The sequence below is a fragment of the Zonotrichia leucophrys genome, chromosome 4, assembly GCF_028769735.1.
Source record: "Zonotrichia leucophrys gambelii isolate GWCS_2022_RI chromosome 4, RI_Zleu_2.0, whole genome shotgun sequence".
In the NCBI taxonomy this organism is placed as follows: Eukaryota; Metazoa; Chordata; class Aves; order Passeriformes; family Passerellidae; genus Zonotrichia; species Zonotrichia leucophrys.
Genome location: NC_088173.1, coordinates 5,731,625 through 5,752,104, shown reverse-complemented (window position 1 = coordinate 5,752,104; position 20,480 = coordinate 5,731,625). Strand labels below are relative to the sequence as shown.

Sequence of the window (20,480 nt, the reverse complement as noted above, 5' to 3'; positions counted from 1 at the left end):
GTAAATGTAGTTTCCTTGCTGCAATAAATGTTCCTAGATCAGAGCACTAAATTATTTCATTTTTCTTTACCTAAAGAAGGCAGATTTGTCTCTTCCATAGTAAGCTATTTTCCTAACTCAGATGCCTTCTTTCCTACACCTCTCTAAAGAATCTCATATAGTACTTAGAGAGTTTTAATGAGATTTTATTGGGTTTTACACTGTTACTCCTCTTTTAGAAAACAAGTTTTTCACAATCTTTCAAAACAAACAAACAAAAAATCCCCCAACTGGCCGTGACTTAATGGGCCATCCATCACACCAAAATGACCATATCCAGGCATTTCCTCTAGTTAAGCAAATAATTTATTTAATCAGTTTCAGTATCTTATCTGAATTCTTTTGACAAACTGGTCATATGTGGACTAAGATATTATTGGAGGCAATCATAACTCACTACCTACACTTTAACATAATAATTACATGAATAAATCTTCATGTGAATTCTGTTGAATTTCAAACTGTTCTTGAATGTAGCACTTTCACTCATGGCTGGCTGGAGAACTCTCCAAATCAGAGTTCTGATAAAAGGATATTCTACAATGAAGTAAATATCACTGTCTGCTAATATTCTGCACACAGGTGGTTTTACAGCTGCTCTAGTGGTCTGGCAAGGCCTTTGACTGCAAATGCATGTGTTGTAATGCTCAGGGAAGCCTAATCCATGCAGAACACATGGAAATCTTGGAAGGGATGGGGGAAAAGAGGAGAAAGTGTTCATACAGCCCCAATATTTATTATCCCTGATTGTTGGTTACACTGCATTTTGTTACTTAAATGTTTTGTGAAAATGACAGCTCTAAGTGATGCAAACACAGTAACCTCACTGTGCTTAAATATAGTTTGCCTTCACAAATCACAGCCTCACAGTTGGTGCTAATTGCTAGCTTTTCACCACTCAAGAGAAATACCTTCTCTGAGTTTAAAAACTGTTTTCTTTGGGCCACTTTCCAGAATCTTTTTATTTTGATTTTTTTTCTGTTTATGAGAAATACATTTCATATATACAGGTTCAATGAAAAGGTGATTTCAAATGTCAGCAGGCTTCTAGACCTAGAACACTAGTGTACAAATTGGGATTTTCCATTTGGAGTTTATGTCTTATAGTAGGACAGTGTTGGACTCCTCTCTCTTCTACAGCTAGACTTTTTAAAAATTATTAATCAATTTTGTATCTAAAATATGTTCAGTTGATTACAGATCCTGATACAGACTACATAATCTAAAATTCAATGTATATTTAAAGTCTGACACTCCAAAGTGTTAGTCTCTTATTCAACACGGGTATTAATAAATGACAAGTTTATGCTATGTATATCCATCTTCCTGAGTCAATCATACATACAGGTTCTCATAAGGAAAAAAAAATCAATTTCTCTAGATTTTCGTGGTTTCAACTACAAAATAGCATGTTTTTTTAAGAAGCAGATGATATCTTAGATGTGTTATTGCCTTTTACTCCCTGGTTATCTTTTGCATCTTCAGATCAAACTTATCAGTGAGGATCTGTGCAGTGCTATTACAAAAGGATTTCTGTCTTAGCTTGTTACCATCACTTCAGCATCATAGGCAATTTTCTAAAAATCCTCCTTCTCATTCATCAAGATTTTCATCTGCTCCTCCCAGCTGTAGAATAAAATACAGGTTCATGCTTTACTTACCCCAAGATAATGGCCATCAATAAACACAACAGGGAGTGAGGGAACCTCACAGACGCTTCTGCATCTTTCATCTAGTTCTTTTCCATAATCACTGTTCAGAGCAATGTTTTTTTCTTCAAACTTCACTCTGTGATTTTGAAATATCTTCCTAACCAGTTCACATCTTTCAAAAGTGGTTCTCACCACACGAAGACTGGTAGTATAAATTACTATGCGGCCAAACTCTGGGACTGCTGAGACCTGGAAAAAAATTAGTTCCCATTACATTAAGCAAAGGGTTAATATCTTCCAATTATTGAGTAGTTTTATTTAAAATATTATTTAAAAAAACCTCAGCATCTTAAAAACACAATCCAACTTTCAACTTTTATTCAAACATGAAGATGGAACAGGAAGAAGGAAGTTCTTGAAAACAGCAATATAAGGCAATTTAAGTTCTAAAAGTAAAGTGCAACTTGACTTTTTTGGAAAGTCTTAGGGATCGTAAGTCAACATATATTTTCAAGAAAGGGATATATTTCAGATCCTGATGGACCTCCAAATGGGAATAAATCGACCCTGTTCTGCAGATGTCTGATTCTGTTAATACAGTCGCTTGTGTTTGCACAGAGTTTGATAGTACCTAGACTAAGACTAAACTTGCTAGCTTAGATGTTTTTGGCAATCTGCTTCAAGACAAGAGCCTAAGCTAAGCCTTAGCATGTCCATGACCAAAGATTAACTTAGAGTACTTTAGGTCTCCATGCTGAACTAGATTATGACTGCAGAAGCTACAGATGAATCTCTAATTTTTAATGTAGTTCCTCAACAAATTAACATCCAAACAACAGTAAAACCTATCTTTTTTGTGTATTAAATGTCCAATCAAAAACCTAATGCAGCTAGTTGGAAAAAAGTTTCACACTACAATTCAGACTTTACTTTTTACCCTACTTTTCAATATGTAACAGTTTATGCTGTTCCTTTCCTTTCTAGGATGAAAACAATTAGATAGTGTAAATACTACAGGGATTAATTTCCCCAAGAGAGTGTGATAGATTTTCAAGAAGCCTGAAAATCCTTCTTCTAAATAAAGATACTATGTTCAAATATATAACTAATATTCCAGCTTTTTAAAAACTGGTAATGCATTTCCAAGCTTTCCAAATTATCCATTGTATTCAACAAATTATATTTAATTATTTCATCAGTATTCCAGGAGTCAAAACACAAGTTAGAAAACAGAAAGCAAGGATATCTCTACTACACTGTAGCACTGTATGGAAAATGAACCTTGATGTGTGACTAGATAATTTCTAACCTATCTCATTAATTAACTATAAAAACATAGCTGTTACATTGGGCAGATGTTATTGCAGATTTTGTCATATAACCAGTTATGATTTAACTTGCTACTTAAATACCAAAAAAAATCCTTGAAAAAGTATATTCTGCTTAGAGAGGTGTTTACAAGGTTCTTCATATAGTAAAGAGTTCTCAGGAAAAATATTTGCATTTCACAGATCTCTTACAGAACACTGGAGGTGTTATTGCCCACATATGTGGCCACGGCTTTCATCTCCCATTCAGGAAAGGAACAATGTTTTGATAGGTCAATATTTTTTCTCTTAGAATGGATGTCAGAAATTCAGTTTTAAGAATAAGTTTTATAAAAATGGGCTACTTTTCTGCAGCCTTTTTTTAGGTTGAAAATCTGTTGCACTGCTACTGCAGTATGACTCTCCTGCAGCATCGTTCACACATTCCAAGCAAGAGAATTAGCTCGTTGTCTCCATAAAAGACAAGTACTCTGCATAAATACTGCAAAATATTTTAGTAACCACACATGGGTTGCTTGAAGGAAGAGGAGTTTCTTGTTTTCATAAGCAACCAAAAGAAGTTCTTAAATAGCAACTTTCACATATTCCTCCTTTCTTCCTCTTTGGAGTGACAATACATTTTGAAGTGCGAAACCATTCAACAGGAGGGAAGCTCTTGCTCCTCCATAGCTCTAATCTCTAATGCTGCTTGTTCCCAGACACCAGAGGCTGGCAGCATGGCTACAGACAGTCATTATCTGGTGAAGCATCAGGACTGTGGTGTCCCTACAGCATACAAATAAGCAGCTGAAGAGATGGAAAAATGGAAAGTTGTAAAGTGATCTGGAAAGATATCAAGTGGAAGGGGTGTACAAAGAGTCACTTTTATGTTTATTCCTTTCTTTTTTCCTAATGTGACAGTGAAGAAATACCATTGTTTGCCCTGCAAAGAAGTATCAAGAACATTGATCAAACAATTGTTCAGGGAAATTTTCATAGAAGCCTTGTTTTCTGTGCTACAAATGTACACAATTTGTCCTTGCAAGGACTTTTGTCATGGAAAGATATCCTTCTTGCCACCTGTCTGAAAACCACATTGGTAATGAACAACAGGGGGGTTATAATCTATATTAATTCTTGTTTTTCTAATCAATATAGAGGCTGAAAACTGTCATACTTAATTACCAGAATACACTCTTGAAATAAACCAGTAAACCCTGTGCTTTTCCTTCCTAGGTTGGAGCTGTGGCAAAATCATAAATAACAAGCAATGTAAACAAATGAAAAGAAAGACACTTTTGAAAATGAAGTTTTACAATATTGCATTGCAAATTTGAAATTCAAATCACCTCATGTAACTCACAAATGCACATAAAACTCTAGGTGAAATTAAACAGAAGGCTATTCTCTGGTTAATGGGCATGACAAAACTTTAATAAAGCTGCGGAAGTTGAACAGATTAATATATCAAAAGATTTGGAGGAACTTATATTAACCTCTTATTTGCTCTTCTTGTAGGTGGAATTCTCATTGAAGCAAGAAGCTTACGATCCTTAAGCTTTCTATATATTTTTCATGTATTTGTAGCTTTTCAAATAGCTAATGCATGGCTGTAGCTCCAGTACTTTTCCTACCCTTTTCCCCCTAGATATTAGAATATTGTCATACATTCCTGAAATACTGTTTAGTCTTATTGTCAGGAAAATGGCCTACAAGAAGAACATTTTGCTTTCCAAGCAGAATCTGAGACATCATAACAAGAAGTGGGGCAAAGAAGTCCTTGTACCAACTCCAAGGGGTTGCCCCAGGGCTGGGTTACTGGGGCAACTGAATAATGGGCATATCCATTAGATATCCTAATTAATCAACCTTGTAAAAATTGTAGAAATCCAGCCAGGTGTGCCCATCACCACACCTGGAAGCTTCCAAATAAAGGTCTGCTTTTTGCTTTACTATGCCAATATTGTTGCAAGGCTTTTTTCTCTTTTGATTATAAACAACACTTATGGATACCATTTGACCTAAGGTGGCAAACACTGTGTCATATCCAGGAAAACCCTGTGCACATGGGCCAGGGTTGTGCTTCAGAGAAAGTGCCTGTATGGAAAGATTGCCAAGGAAGAAATTTAAGTTTTCAGGAGGAAATAAAATTGCTTTAGTAGTAGTCCTCTACGTCATTTACAATTCTTAGTTTAGCAGCCCAATGTTACCATCTCCCCAAGAGTCTAAGGGCACATTCTGCTTTACTGCCTCAGCCTGAAGAGCTTGCAGTTTCCTTGGGAGAATCAAGCAGCCAGAAACAGCAGCAGCATGACCTGCATCACTTCACAGCAGAGCTGCCACTTCCAGCCTAAGAAACAGCTGCCCTTTTCTTCTGTCTAGAGAGAAGAAGTAATTGCTTCAACAGTTCAATCCTGTTCATGATAGAACATGAAAAAACCACAATGTCACTTACTTTGTTCCTGACTCAGTCTTTTCCCAGACTTCTTTACCAGGTCAGTCAGGGCCTTTGCAAATCATAGAACCATAGCATCATTGAATGGTTTGGGTTGTAAGGGACTTTAAGGATCCCCTGCTTCCAACAGCTCTGCCAGGAGCAGGCACACCTCCCACTAGAGCAGTTTGTTCAAAGCCCTGTCCTGATGTATAACTGGGGGAAATCTATCCCTCTGACATCCCTCTGGCACCCATCTGACATGGCTGACTCAATCTAATCCTAACCGGGAAAATCTTGAGGTATGTCATCCATGAGGCTAAATTGGCTAAATATATCCTTAACTGGGCAGATCTTGAGGTATGTCGTCCATGAGGCTAAATTTGTGAGTTCATTATCAAGTGGCACCACAAAAGAAAGGAAGAAATTGCTGATGAAAAGGAGAAGGCTTAATAGAGCAAGCAGATGAGGAACAAAATGAAGGGATTTTGAGGACTGGAAAAGGGCTGAAAATACAGAACTGAAACCAGATGATAAACCAAAACCTAAAATGTCAGGACACTGACAGAGCAAGAGTAGTAGACACTAAATGTAGAAATAAAAATATGAAAAATATGCCCAAAAAAAAGGCAATAAAACAAACAAAGTAAATGATAACAAAGTTGCAAAACAAAGTAAATGATAAAACAGAGAGAAGGTCACTGAAATCCTGAACCTTTTTTAAAAGAAATTCCAGTAGTCAATGTAACTGTACAACAAATACATTACAGAATATGTCAATCTTCAAGTTGTTTGAAAATTTTGGAGTGCTCCTTAAAAAAATGGTTTGTATTACTAGGGCTTCAGAAATACGAAATATTTCAGAATCATACTCCTAAAACTTGTCTTTGAGAATTTACCTTTTTCCTATGAAGTTGCCTCAGCAATAATAACAGACTTCTCAGTAGCTCTGAAAAAACAGTACAACAGTCAGGGGTTTCCATGGTGCTTCTGAAAGCCAAATAAATACCCTTAATCTCATTAATATTTTTGGGTTCAGACTTTCCCCACTATATCTGATCCCTGATCTTTGGGTCCAGCTGCAACTGAAGCAGCAGGAGATGTGTCCATGTTTTTCTGTTGGTCTCACAGTTACCTTGGCCCTGACCAGTCCTGCCAGTCTGAGCAGATATTTCTCTTCTTTTTAGGAGGGGAATTTATTTAACTAACAATTGAATAACAATACCAAATTAATTCTTCAGCATATTTGCAATGACTCACTCTCTAAACACTACAGATTTTATTTAATATATTTTACAGCATTTTTGTCTGTTTTGTGACTTTGAGTGGCTTTTTATCTTTGGACCAAAACCCTTAGCATGGATATTTTTGCAGCATGACTAATAGCTATTAGTGGTCCAAGCCAAGGCTTTTCTGCTTGTTGAGTAAGAACCACTGTATCCCTTGGGGCATAAAGTGATTGCTCCTAGAACAGTGGTGAAATTTGCTTTTTGAAAACCTTTGTATATGACCATGTCTGTAAACAACTAAACAGACAAGTCCATCAGTGAGAAGAATACTGTACTCATGATGGTAGCCTCATTTTTATTTGGTTGCAAATGAAAGCCATGAGAACAACACTATCAAAGTAATCATTCAATTTTTTTTTAATCCTCTCTCTACAAAGAAAATATAAATGTGTTTTAACCCCATGGGTTGAAAAGAATAGCTACATACATGGATCATTAATTTCAATAGAAGCATCGCTCACAAATTTACACTTGATTCTTTAAACAAACAAAATAATAAATGAAAAAAAATATAGTACTTTGCACTCAATACAAGCTGAAATGCTTTATCATATATGATATTTTTAAAGGTTTTTACTATGTTCAGGTATAACACTCAACATGTTATTTATGCAGTACTGAATTGCATATGTGACCTAAATCAAGGGCTGATATACCCTTCTCTGTCTCACAATATCATCTTTCAACATCTCAGAGAGTTCTGCTGAATTATGCACCCCTTGGCTCTGTAATTAGATACTATCAGACTGGCAGAAGGATCTGCTTCACTAAGTAGGCTGAGGCAGGAATCTAGAGCACATTATAAACCCTGTGCCAGAGATGCTTCAGTGAGTAAATGCAACACTCATGAGCCAAAAAAAATGTTGAGCAGAAGAAAACTGCTTATACATAAATATACATACATGCATATTTTGTATGTATGGTTGCATATCTAAAAACTTTGAATTAAGCTGCTTACTTCATAATTGGCATTACATAATTTATAGCTTGAATTTGTATCAATAACAGAGTGGCAAGAATTGTGATTTAACAATAAACTGATCACAATCTGGTTTGAACTTTCTGGTTTTATTTCACACTCAGAAAATGAAGGGAAGAAAATAGCTGTAAGTTTCTTGTTGAAGAAGTTCTGCAGAAAAAGAAGCACCAAACTTTAAGCATTTAATTTCCGCAATATTTAAAAGTTTTTGCAGTTTAAAAGACTTCTAAAATATATACTAAAAATGGTGAATACTTTCTGAAAGATAATTTAAAAGTCAAAAGCTATGACCAAAATGTTTCTATTTTTTTCTACATGATACTCCATGATAATATACATGTTTTCAAAAATGTACAGCATTTTATGAAAAACATACTTTTCATCAAGTCACTGTTTATATGAAAACATGCAACATTTGAATGAGATGGCTGAAGATTACAGGTCTATGTTCAAGCAAAAACCACAATATTTGCCACCATAACCACACATAACAATGCTAATGGTGTTGTGAACCAGTCCATTCTGTTTGTTGACTGCCTGGTTCAAATTAAAGGTTTAATGCCATTTTTCAGGAAAAATTGATCTGCTGGTCAGACAACCTCTTCTAATACACAGACTTCCTCTGCCAAAGTAAAATGCTTTTCTTTGGCAAGGTCTGTTTGCACATCCTGAAGCTGTTGCAAGCAGTCCCCAGCCAAGGTGTGAATTCTTCATAAGAAACCACACTCCCTTCCACTTCACTGTTTGCAGTCCAACCCTTTATGGGCTCACACAGCAAAGCAGAGTACACATGTAAATTTGAATCCACACTGTCTCTTAAGTGCTTTAATGCTTTAAGACTGCAGTCCTGTTTACATTGCCTTCAAGGACCCAGCCCTGCATAAATATTTGGTAAAATTCAGAACTTTATTAAATTCATCATATTACAAAAGTTTGATAGAATGAAGTCTGATTTCTGCAGCACAGCACTCGAGCACTCAAGTGAAAGCAGGTACTGGCCTTCTCTTAAAATAACTCTATAATTTTCCTCATGCAGTTTTAGCAGTTAAAGGGATTATAAACTGCAGGACTTGCCACCTTTGACCCCTCAGGGCAGTGGAATGATATCATCAGTATCCATCCTCATGACTCATGGGAAGGTCCATGAATACCAATTTACAAGTGAGGCCATCAAGATCTGCAGTCCTAAACAAGGTAGCTAAAATGTCTGGGACATTCCCAACAGATCCTAGCTTTGCTTTCTCAAAACAAAGGGGCCAGGTCACTGCTTTTCTCAGCTTTTAAAATAGCACAAATACTTGTGTGGCTTTGTTGGGCTTTGTGTGTGCTGTAACTCACCTCACACACAAACAGCAGCCCAAGGAATACCTCGGTTTCCAAAAGCTGTGCAGGAGCCCAGGCTCCTCTGCCTGTTGTAACACAGGACAAGAAACATCTCTTTTGTTCCTGCTTGTATTTCATAGGGCTAGATGACTCTGAGGAGCTGGGCATAGTTACAGGGAAGGGCTGTGATACAGCAACAACTTGAATTCTTTGATCTTCTAATGCCTGGGCTATTCTTGTCTCTCTTATCTACAAACCCAACATATTCTGCTGATTGTAAAATAGCACAGTTTTACCTCCTGAAGGTTGACATCCTCAAAATTGTTCAACTGTAGTGTAAAATAGATTCAGAATGCAATTATACCTCAGATGTTGATATAGCATATATATGTTTGTAATTAATTTGTACTTTTCAGACTGTACATCAATGTTGGGGATGTCAGAGGAAGATATTTATACTGTTCCTTTTATCCTAAAATCACTTGGCAGTATACTAAAATATGAAAAACCAAATCTTTCCATCCTCTGACATCATGTGGATGTGTGTTGTTACCTTTCCTATTCCTCAAATAATACAATATAACATAATTTCTCTTTTCCTGCCACTGCAGGCTTTCCCACACATCTTCAGTACAGGCTTCTTTTCAAGAGATATCAAAGTGCTTTCATTTCAAAGCAGAAAAAATACTTACAATACCACAGCAAAGGAGTACAGGGCATGACCTGGCCCCTCCCTGCTCTTTGCGGTGCTCCAGCTGTGGGCAGGCTCAGAAGGTGCAGAGACCACAGCTGAGCTCACCCTCAGTGTCCTTCCTGCTGCTCAGCCAGCACACACTCACAGCCAGGTTACAGCCTGCTCCCAGGCAACCTGAGCTCTGATAAGGGAGCAGGTTATCTCCCCAGGGCTCATGGGCTCTGCTAGAGCCTGCTGCCTCTGCCCTGCAGCCTCCAGAGTCACACTGTGTGAGGCACGTCTAGCTCTGACTCTGGGGTAAGAGCAGCTCCTGTTCAGCAGGGCGCAGCAATGCTGTGAAGTCAGCCAGGGCAAAAATTATTTCAAATAAATGAAAAATATATTCAAGTTAGTTGAAAGAAGATCACTATCTGTCTATGTCTAATCGTATTTTATTTATCAAGTGCTGAAAGTTCTATCAGTATTTTCTTCTTAATGTACTTATGCCATTCAGCATATGATAGGACAAAATGAAATATTTGAAAATCAGAAGCAGATCTGTGGTTAACTCAGAACTAGTCTGCACTTCTCCTGGGAAGAAATGCTGTAATACAATCCATGTTTCCCTTTTGCTTGCTCAGTCCTTATTTCCTTTTCACCTCATATTTACCAATTTGACATCTCCAAGAAATTTTTCACAAATAATAAAAAGAGAGAGCCTCTAGGAAGACCCTTGGAAATGTTCCTCTGGCTGGTAAGAGAGAAGAAGCAATTCTTTGCTCTGCAAGGACATTCCTTATGAAGATTGAAGGGGAAGAGGCAGGAGCTACTGAAAATAGTTCAGTTCTCAGCAGTTTACATGAGACACTAGAAACCAAAACAAGGAAGGTCCAACAATCTCCTTTCCCTTTGTGCAGTTCTTTGAAGCATTCCTGTATTCAGCAGAAGCCAGACAAGGTGCACTTAGACTGTCCTGTGACATTTGTATGAAGCCCCTTCAGGTAGAGCCTCCTGTGTAGGGAACACGCTAAGATAAATAATAGCTGAGCTGATACCATTATTTGAATACCCCTTAATTGTTGCAGAGAGCTGCTTGATTCAATTTACTAGTGTCCTCTTCCCCTCACATTAGCCTTATAAAGGCACCGAGCAAAACACAACACTATGGAGCACCAAACAAGTATCAGTACTACATCAGTGCCAGCCACATGGTCCAACATGTAGTCTTTTTGCCTGTAAAAAGATGGACCGCCAATAACCTTGAAATTTCCACTACCAAAGAAAATCACAGAATCATAAAAAGGTTTGGGTTGGAAGTAAACCTCAAAGTCTACTCCCATATTATGGGCAGGGACACCTTCCACTGAACCAGGTCACTGAAGGCCCCACCCAGCCTGGCCTTGAACATTTCCAGGGATGGGGCAGCCACAACTTTTCTGGGCAACCTGTTCACCACCGCCAAAAGTATGAATTTCTTCCTAATATCTAATCCAGATCTACCCTCCTTCTGTTGGAAGTTATTCCCCATAATCCTACCACTACATCTTTATGACTTTCACATCAGAAAAATTCAACACAAAATCCAGTATAGTACAATTTCCTTAACAGCATTCACACAAGAAAATTATTTCAGAAAATTTCCATCAACCATCACAATCGCCACGCAAAAATAATGTGCAATAATTTTCTGAGGACAGACATGTTGAATTCCTTGCCATTTACAGCATGAACCTCCCAGTGCAACATTAAGGCAGCAGTCAGAAAATATCTGAGCCAAGTTTCAGCAAGGCATATGATAACGTTCCATTTCATTTTCTAAGTGTGCTGTGGGATCTCACACCAAAATAGACAACTGAAACCTCATATACAACGTTTCAGCCTCATTATGATCTCTCGTACAAAATATGTCTCTATAGCCAAAAAATTCCTGAATTAAGGAGCACTTCAAATCAGGAATTGGGTGTTGTCCCATTTCTTTGGTTCCCTTGAGTTTATCAATCATTGTAAGCTATGGAAAGAATTACTCTGGGATGATCATTTTGTATCTATTTGTTTGGCTAACAATACACAACAATACATTTCAAGGCCTTTAACCAGTTGTAATTGGTAACCAAGATTCAGCCTTGTTAAAGTAAATGTGACAGAGAGAATGCTTTGTCTTTCACAAGGCATTCACTAAATAAAGTGAGTGAAACAGCAGTATTTCCTAGAATACACTAGGCAAAAAGAATGTATTTGTCATTAAGAGGGTTGACTGGAGGCATACTTCATAAAATTAGTTTATATCGCTTGAAGCACAATTCTTTGAGTACACATTAGTGACAATTCACCTGGATAAAGTTCCATGGCGGCTAGTGGATGCATTTTACCAAATACAGTGGTTTCTTGTCAGGTGAGCAAAATGGGCTTCCACATGGGAAGTACACTTGCTTTTTCTGACATTGATCCTTATTGGAATATGAATCCCAATATAACCAGTTAGATGGTGCCTGGGCCAGTTCTGACCCTCGCTGCTGGGCCAAAGGCAGCACTGTGGTGTTTTACCCCAGAGATACCTTGGCTGCTAGTGCAGCGGGCCACAGACGCAAGTCCAGGCTTGTCAGGACTCCGTTTACCTCAGGAGAGAGAGCTTCTGGCGATGATGAAGATAAGAAAGGGAGTGGATTCTGCTGGAGGGTTATATCCAGATGTTTATTCCACGGTCACAGAGGTCTGAGCCGGGGCAATTCCTCCCACAGAATAGAGGCCACATGGTCTGATTAACCTTTTAAGCTCAGGGCAGGGGAAGGGGAGGGGACAGGTGAGCCACCAACCAGGTGAAGGGGCAGGGTCTCAAGGGACTAGGGACACCTATCACACGACGCCTTGCTGGTATGTTAGCCTGATTGACAGGGCACACTCAGCGAGGGGCGAGGGGGAAGGGAGAAGGTAAAACAGGACATTGCAACACACCACAACAGATCCTCATTTTCACTGAGAGCTTGAGTGTTTCTCAGCCTTCAGTGAGAGGGCCAAGGCACATTCTGGCCTTGTTTTTTCACCTGTTAGTTTAGTAACTGAAATTTTGTCATCTCTGAAACAAACTCATCAAGAAAGGAAAGAATAAAGTTAGTTGTTACTCTGAAGCTGTTGATCAAACAACCTGTTCTTATATTGCCTACTTCTTCCCTCATCAGTTTATTTAGGAGTAACGTTTTGCTATACAAGAGACAAGGTGCTGGGATTACTTTACTTATAAATACAGTATTTTCAAAATGGTTCCTTTGAGACAGGAAACAACACTAGACCATAAAATTTTTTATTTCCAGCAAAACAAGCTCAGTTTTTCAGTGGGAAAATGCTGCTGATTCTGTTAAGTACTTTTTGCTTGTCATGGCTGTATATTTAATGTGCTTAATATCTACCTTGACCTATATAAAACATGACATTGCCCAGAGAAGTTGTCAATATGGGACTTGGGGCCACCTCATCCAGCAAGTGGCATCCCTGCCCATGACAAGGGAGTTGGAACTAGATAATCTTTAAGGTTACTTCCAATGCAAACCATTCTATGATTCTGTGATTCCAAATTTTGCAAACTCCAGCCAGCACCTGTCCTAAAAATGAACTTTCTTTGGCATTGGCTTATGCCACATTTCACCTCTGTGCCTACTCTATATTACAATGCTGATTGTAGTGTTCTGTAACCTGGCATCCAACCAGGGGAACATTTGTTTTCCCCAGGTGTAGTGCTAGTAGGAGATTTATAAGCTAGTGTTCCTGATGTTTGATTATCTGCTATGTTTGATAAATGGCTTTCAGCTGAACAATCTGTGTGGCAATATAAACATTTTTTCTTCGTTTGATGTAATCATTGGATCAGGAAATTGAAACCCATACTTCTGCACAATTGTGTAACAGTGTTATAGGATATATCACCCTTCTGATTTGCTTCTTGGGTCTTTGACTGCATAAAATAAATGCTGATTGGAAGCGCTTATTAAATGTTATTACCACCTCTTAAGAACGAGACTGTGCCAGTCAGGTACTGATAAAGAGTGAAATTCAGGAAAATTAAATGGTAAAAAAAGCACAAATTTGGCAAAACTTCAAATTACCTTGAGGTCAGAACTGAATTTCTGGTGAAAATTACACTAAGGTTTGTTCTTTTAGCTAAAAAAAAGTTACAAAGATAATTCACCATAAGATGCAGTTAAAATATAGGTATTTTGAAGCTGTAATCAAAAGAATGAACAAAAGACTTAAACTCAGTGTTGGTCACCAGCAAGTGTGGTTGAAGTACAGTGTTAAAATAACCTATTATGTACTCCCATTCATCTGTCTTTGCCAAAACTTCTGAATTCAAGTTGTAATTGAAAACTCATGTTTCCCTCATCCCTTTTTCTTTCTTTACTTCAAAGATCTGACCAGATTGCAGAGTAAGCTTCCCTTTCCCACAGAAAGCCTGAGTGCTCTTCATCTCTCTTCCATGTCAAAGTGATTAATTTTAAAATAAGTTTTTTAATGAACACCCAATTTTGCCAGGTCTCCAGGAGTGATTTTATTTCCTCTTACACTGCCAGCATGTGAAACACTTTTTTCTGCTGCCTCTCACTTTTGTCTTCATTCTCTTGACACAGTATACTTCACTGCCGCAATTGAGGTTTCTGACAGCTATTAAAGAACTGATTTAAGTGAGGCCTTTACCTTTTAATGAGATTTACATGAGGTCAAAATTACAAACCTGTGCTCAGGTGGGCTGCAGGGGTGGCTGGGAGCTGCTTTCCAAGGTGCCAGCTCAGCAGCCGATGGCACCTCGTTATGTTTCAGTAGGGCTGAGCATGTAGTGAATCAACCAAAATGGGACAGAAGCCTAGCAGAGGTCTCACACCACTGAGCACAAAGACGTCCCCAGATGGAACCTGGGGCATTTGTGATGAGCAGAGTTTCTTGGTTTCTGGACAGCTATACTCACTGAAAGTGTCACAAATACCTTGCCCTTTTGTATGAAGATCATCACCGTGCTTTGCCATAGAGCATGTACAATGCCAATGTGTTGAATTCAAAGTATTGCTTCCCTCTATGATAGGTTTGTTGAGGAATTCTCTGAATCCAATTGAACACATGTGCCTAATCATCTTAAAAATGAAAATACAAAACACTTAAAATTATTTTAGTCTCTCCACAGCCAACACATCAGATTTTCAAGCTCCAAAACAACACTTCTAAACCTGGAATCACAGCTCTTCCATTTCCCTCCAAGATATCTCTATGAATGCAGACACCAGAGCGCTTTCTCCAGCATCTCACAGGCAACGCAGTTTCCTCCGCAAGCATTTATCTCCTGAATTCCCTCTACAATATCAGTGTTCCCATTTTATTTCCCTCCAGCCAATTCCCTGTATTCACAGTCACAGACCTTGTGTAATTACCACTTGAGATTTTCTGAAAATTAATTACTTTAACTCAGTAGCTACAACCCAGCCAGCATCATTTTCCCTGACCTTGGTTTCTACTAGTTCTGGCTCTTGGTTAGCTTTATCTTTTCAGGTATATCTACAGAATAACAAGGGGAGGGGCGGGGAGGATCTTTGCTTCCACCAGCAATAATCTATGATGTTTTACCCATTAAATCCCAATATCCACTCATCATCATTTTCTATCTCATCTCCTGTACTGCTTGATGTAAGTTAATTCCTTTAAAAATCATCAAAATTCACAAAAGTTGTGAAGTACATGATTATGTGTAAATAATTTGCAATAAGATTCATGCCCAGTCCAAAGAAACCTGCTGTGAAACATTGCATATCAGTGGTCAAACTGAAAATTCCCTCTTCTGCAAGAAGAACATTAATTCTGGCAGATAAGGCCAATGTTGTGAGAGGATTGCACACAGTTTTGATGTCTACACAAACATTATGTTGTTGCATGAATCCTGAGAGCATTTGGAGATATGTTAATTCAGGATTAAATTTTGGCTTGAATTTTCATTACGTATTGAACTCATTTTGGCTATAGTAACATGTCTGGTCCATGTTAAACTAAGGCAATCCAGCTTTTAAATCATCCCAGGGAGAGTTTATGACTTTTTACATCAATGAGAAAGGACAAGGAAAGAGCTGAATTTCCAGTTTGACTGTTTTCAGCTCTTTATCTGCAGACAGTTTACTGAAGACTTTGTTCTCAGAACAGCAGCATAACAGTTTATGCAGTGTGCCTCAGACATGAGTAAGATACAGGCATTTTAAAATGGCTGGAAATTGGGATGTCAAACTAAATGTGAAAGTGAAAATCATTCACAATTTATCATTCCTATATGTTTTCTGTGTCTACTAACAGACAACACATAGTTAGAGAACAGGCAAACTGGAAGGTCATTGTTATTTCACTGTACCTTGCAAACAGAAACTAATTAATGTAAAAGAGGGGGAAAAAAGTCTACAGCATGTCACCTAAGGAAATGCTGCTATCAGTAAATTAAAAATGTATGCCTTGAGCTGCATCACATCTGCCTACCTGAAGCTGTGCCTGTAAATAGTGGGGAGGACCAGAGAACTGAAACAATGCATCCCAGATGGGTCATGAGAAGAATGTTAGTATTAATTACACAATTCTAAAAAAAACCACAGTCCCAGAAATCTGAGAATAAGTCCCTGCTCTTAGAAGACTTGTCCTAGATTACATCATTTAATTTCCTACTACTTAACAGTTATGAGTTACCACCTGGTGATAACAGTTATGTGTAGGAGTATGAAAATAATTATTATTCAGCAGCTGATCAGTGTTTATTTGACTTCTATCTTTTATCACTAGCAACAGGAATAAATACAGAGTGAAATGAAAATTGAACTTTGATAAAATGGAACTTTTTCTCTAGTTTAAAAAACATTGTTCAATTTTTGCCTTTTTTTTTCTTCTGGGCCTTTCTGTTTTCTGGTTCTACTCAAAAAAGAGGCGTTGGAAACAGAAGAAGGGAACATGTAGGTCCACTTGAAATTGCCCTGTTTGGTACTTAGAATTTGGTCGCTTGACCAAAAAGGACCTTTTAGTGCCTATAGACTTTCTTATATTTGGATGTATGTATGAAATATTTGAATAAATGGCTAGTTATTTTTGTGGCATAGTTATTTTCCATTCTGTCAGTTGACATTTTAAATTACTCTGGGGATTTCTCTCTAACAATATGAGTAAGGTTTTTCAAATATGTTTACTTCTCTTGGGAGGGAATGTTTAATCCTACTACATAGTCAGACTTTGGTGGTAATTCTGATGTTTACTTATGTATCATTTCCCAAGATGACACCCTGAATTGTTAAAAAAAGAAACACAATACATTTGCCTGAAACAGCGGTTGTAGAGCTCAAATCCTATTTTCTCCTGTCATGAGCAGCTTTTCATTTTCCTGTTATTTATCACATTGTTCTAGGTGTTTGAACCTATGTTGTGTATTTGGGGACAATCACTGGCCACGTCATGTCCTCTTTGAGAACATTCTGTAAGTAAGGATGGCTTTAGTCAGAAGTGAACTAGAACAGGACTTGCTGAGGACAGACAGATAAAAATGAAAGTGTTTGGTATCTCAGATCACGTGGAAAAGTCAGCAAACAGCATGGCTCTGAGTGAGTCCTGGTTTGTGAGCCCTGACCCCATCTGGCTGTAAGCACTGCTGCTTCGCTCAGGAGAACATTTCATACTGCAGAGAAACAGACTTGTGTGATCAGCAGCAAATGGCTGTCATGAAAAATGCAATGTCTGCTCTGGCCCATTTATTTTTAACTTGGAAGTAGCTTTGGAATACCCTGTATAGTGTTTTCTGGCAGGCAGATGAAGTTTAAAAACAAGATGATTTCTATCCCTTCCCTCTTTCTCTTTGCTCCTCTCACTAATTCCTTACTCATTCTTTCTAAAACAGACTTAGACTGCTGTAGAAACTGATAAATGCTAATAATAACATAATAGTAGCACATGCACACAGGGATCTCTGACTCATTCTACATTCAAACATTGCCAGGTGCAGTTAATGCATGTGGTGATCTCCTTTATAACTCCCAAATTTCAGTTAGTTTGGTTAATTAATAGGCATTAGAGGTCTATGAAAACTGTATTCTAGTCTGTTGAGCTTCTTACCAATGCCATTCATCATATTTCTGAGTGGAGAATAAAACAGTTAGCTGGTAAGATCCTGCTCATGATATTACATGGCTCTGCCTTTTTTGGTCAGCTATGCTTTATGTGGTAAGTGGGTCTGTTTTCCCAATATTTATTTTCAGTATATCAGACTATCTTAGGAAACAAGACAATAGTCCATTACTTCTTTATATTTGCAGCACTGTTGCAACTGGTGATTTTCCTAGTGTTAGAGAGAATCAGCAAGTAAAAACTGGTATTCAGGAAAGTCTGAATCAGTCACACTTAGCTCAGTCAAAAATATCCTGCATTTTAATTGAAAAATGTTTCAGATTTTCATGGATTAATTACAGCCTGGAGTCAATCTGTCATATATAACAGAACTGTTCACTCAAAAACAACAGAAGAAGGTAATAGCATACATGAAATAAAGTGATTGCAATTGAGAATTGCAATCATCAGCAGAGAAAATTCAGAAATTGCTATCATTCGTCACAATTCACTTTCCTAAGGAATAAAATAAGTGAAAAGGGTTAAACAAATGGCTTTGATTTGAGATGCACCCTGAAGTTTTCATGTTCAGCAGACAACAAAGTTTCTGTCAAAAATTATTATACCTTTTGCTGTATTCCTATAAACAGAAGGTGAAATGAGATGCACTAAAATCCTGAAACTCCCAGGGAATGGTGAGCAAATCAGGGAAACCACCACTCCCTCTCAGTTTTCGGTTCCAAACACCTGACATATTATGTACTTTTTCTTTCCTGACACTTCATACAACTTGAAATCTAGCTGAAAATATTACCCATGTGGGTGGAGATAAAAAGAGGCTGTTGTGTAAAGGTTGGCGCTGTCATTTGCGCTACACTAAAGTTAAGGAAAAGAACACCCGTTTCTCAGGTGGACACGGAGCATTGTCTCACCTGGGGTCACAAAGCCCTCTGCAACTGGTAATGAATTCTGCACAGGTCTTTGAAGGAGGCAGAGATCAAAGGTATGGTGTGATTAGTGCACCAAAGTGCTGATTCAATCCTTAGCTCTCAGAGAGCCCAATCACTGAGATTGGGGTGTATTGCAGTTATAACACTCCTTTGTCTTGCACCAGCACTGAGTGATGAACGACCTTGTTTCCCCACTATATTACTTAACCTAATTGGAACTATGCTCTCAGCTATCTCATTACTTAATAATACCTAGAAATTTGGTACCTTCATCTTCAAACCCTGAGTAGTTAATTATTACTTATATACTCAATATCCATTTGTAAAATTAAAGATCTGTCTACATTGCACACTTTAAGTGCTTCATTTCCTTTTTTAAGCAATAGATTTTCAAAAAAGGCAGAGTGCTCAAGATTTTTATGCAGATACAACTCCTCGACAGCATACATTAACCAGCTCTGCCCTAGAATAGCCTGTACTGTGGCTGCTGGCCTGATGTATGAAAGGGGACAGATGACTCATACTCCAGCTCTTTATAAGCAAAATACAAGACAACTTCATGAAGCAGAATTATAGACTTCATTGCTGGAAAGACCCTAAGATGTAATCTTTTGTTTTCTTTTGGTTTTTAACCATATAGGTATAATGTCTGAAAATAAGAATGTACTAGGTTGCATGCTTTATACCAGCTCCTAAACCTGTTGGGCAAAAGAACTACCAAGTTAGTTATTCTGTATAAATCACATCTGCAGCTGGACTAATGTTTTACCAAGGCCAGCATAAGCAGCTTTACTTTCTAGTCTGATTCAGGATTTTGCTCAGAGGTGTTTATTTTTTAAATAAAATATTCATATAATAATACTTTTCATATAATATTGTTCTTACAGTGGGGCTAGAACCTATATAGTGTCAAAGAGTTAAATGTGCTCTGTTCCAGGAATAAGACTACAAATGAAGAAGCTGAGATTATTGAATCATCTGTCTGCTTTTCTTTTGGAATAACATTACAATAGCTTCTTTGCATAGATAATCATTTAATACCATGCAGCAAGAAAAATCAATAACATTTACTCTAATTTCATATCATGTCTTCAAACATGAAACTCTGTACTTGATTGCATTTCTGCCAGCTGAATAACCTTCTACCAAAATGACAGTTGAGACTGCACAAAAAACAGATCAGAAATTTTGCTAGACCACTCTCCTGTTTTGGAACCTCTTGCCCTCATTTATTGTATCTTCCCAAGAGCCACTGGAGTAGCTGATGATGAAACCACCTGACTGAAGGAACTACATGATTCAAGTCTGCTCCCATTCAGGAGAGGCCAAAAAAAAAAAAACCCAACCAAACTGTAGTATAAATTATCTGCATTCAGCTGTAAATATTGGCCAGTGAAAGTGTCCTTCCACCCCACAATCTTCCACATGAGGATGCAAAATTATATCATCCACCAAGCAGACAGGTTTGCAAAAGGCTTGACCACCCAGCAGATACAACAACAGCTGCCATAGCAATATCTTCCAGTTAGATTAAAATAATCTATTTCCTGAACAAGTCCTTTAGAAATGGAGCTTTTGAAATCCTTATGACGGTTTGAACTTGAAGGGTCTGAGTAAGTGCTTATACTTTTGAATCATTGTGGGATTTGAAAGAACAACCAGATTTACCCACTGCATGAGTGAATCTGATTGAAAGCATCATAGAATCATAGAGTCCATTGGCAGGATACGTTCAAC

General features: G+C 37.8%; 1 protein-coding gene across 1 annotated transcript in view; it reads right to left on the bottom strand.

Moving 5' to 3' along the window:
* GRXCR1 (glutaredoxin and cysteine rich domain containing 1) overlaps positions 1-20,480 on the bottom strand; it is a 38,798-nt gene that overhangs the window by 8,104 nt on the left and 10,214 nt on the right. Inside the window, exon 2 of the mRNA XM_064712137.1 lies at positions 1,701-1,940. Within this exon, the coding sequence (XP_064568207.1) occupies positions 1,701-1,940 (240 nt within the window). The remainder of the gene's footprint in view (positions 1-1,700; positions 1,941-20,480) is intronic.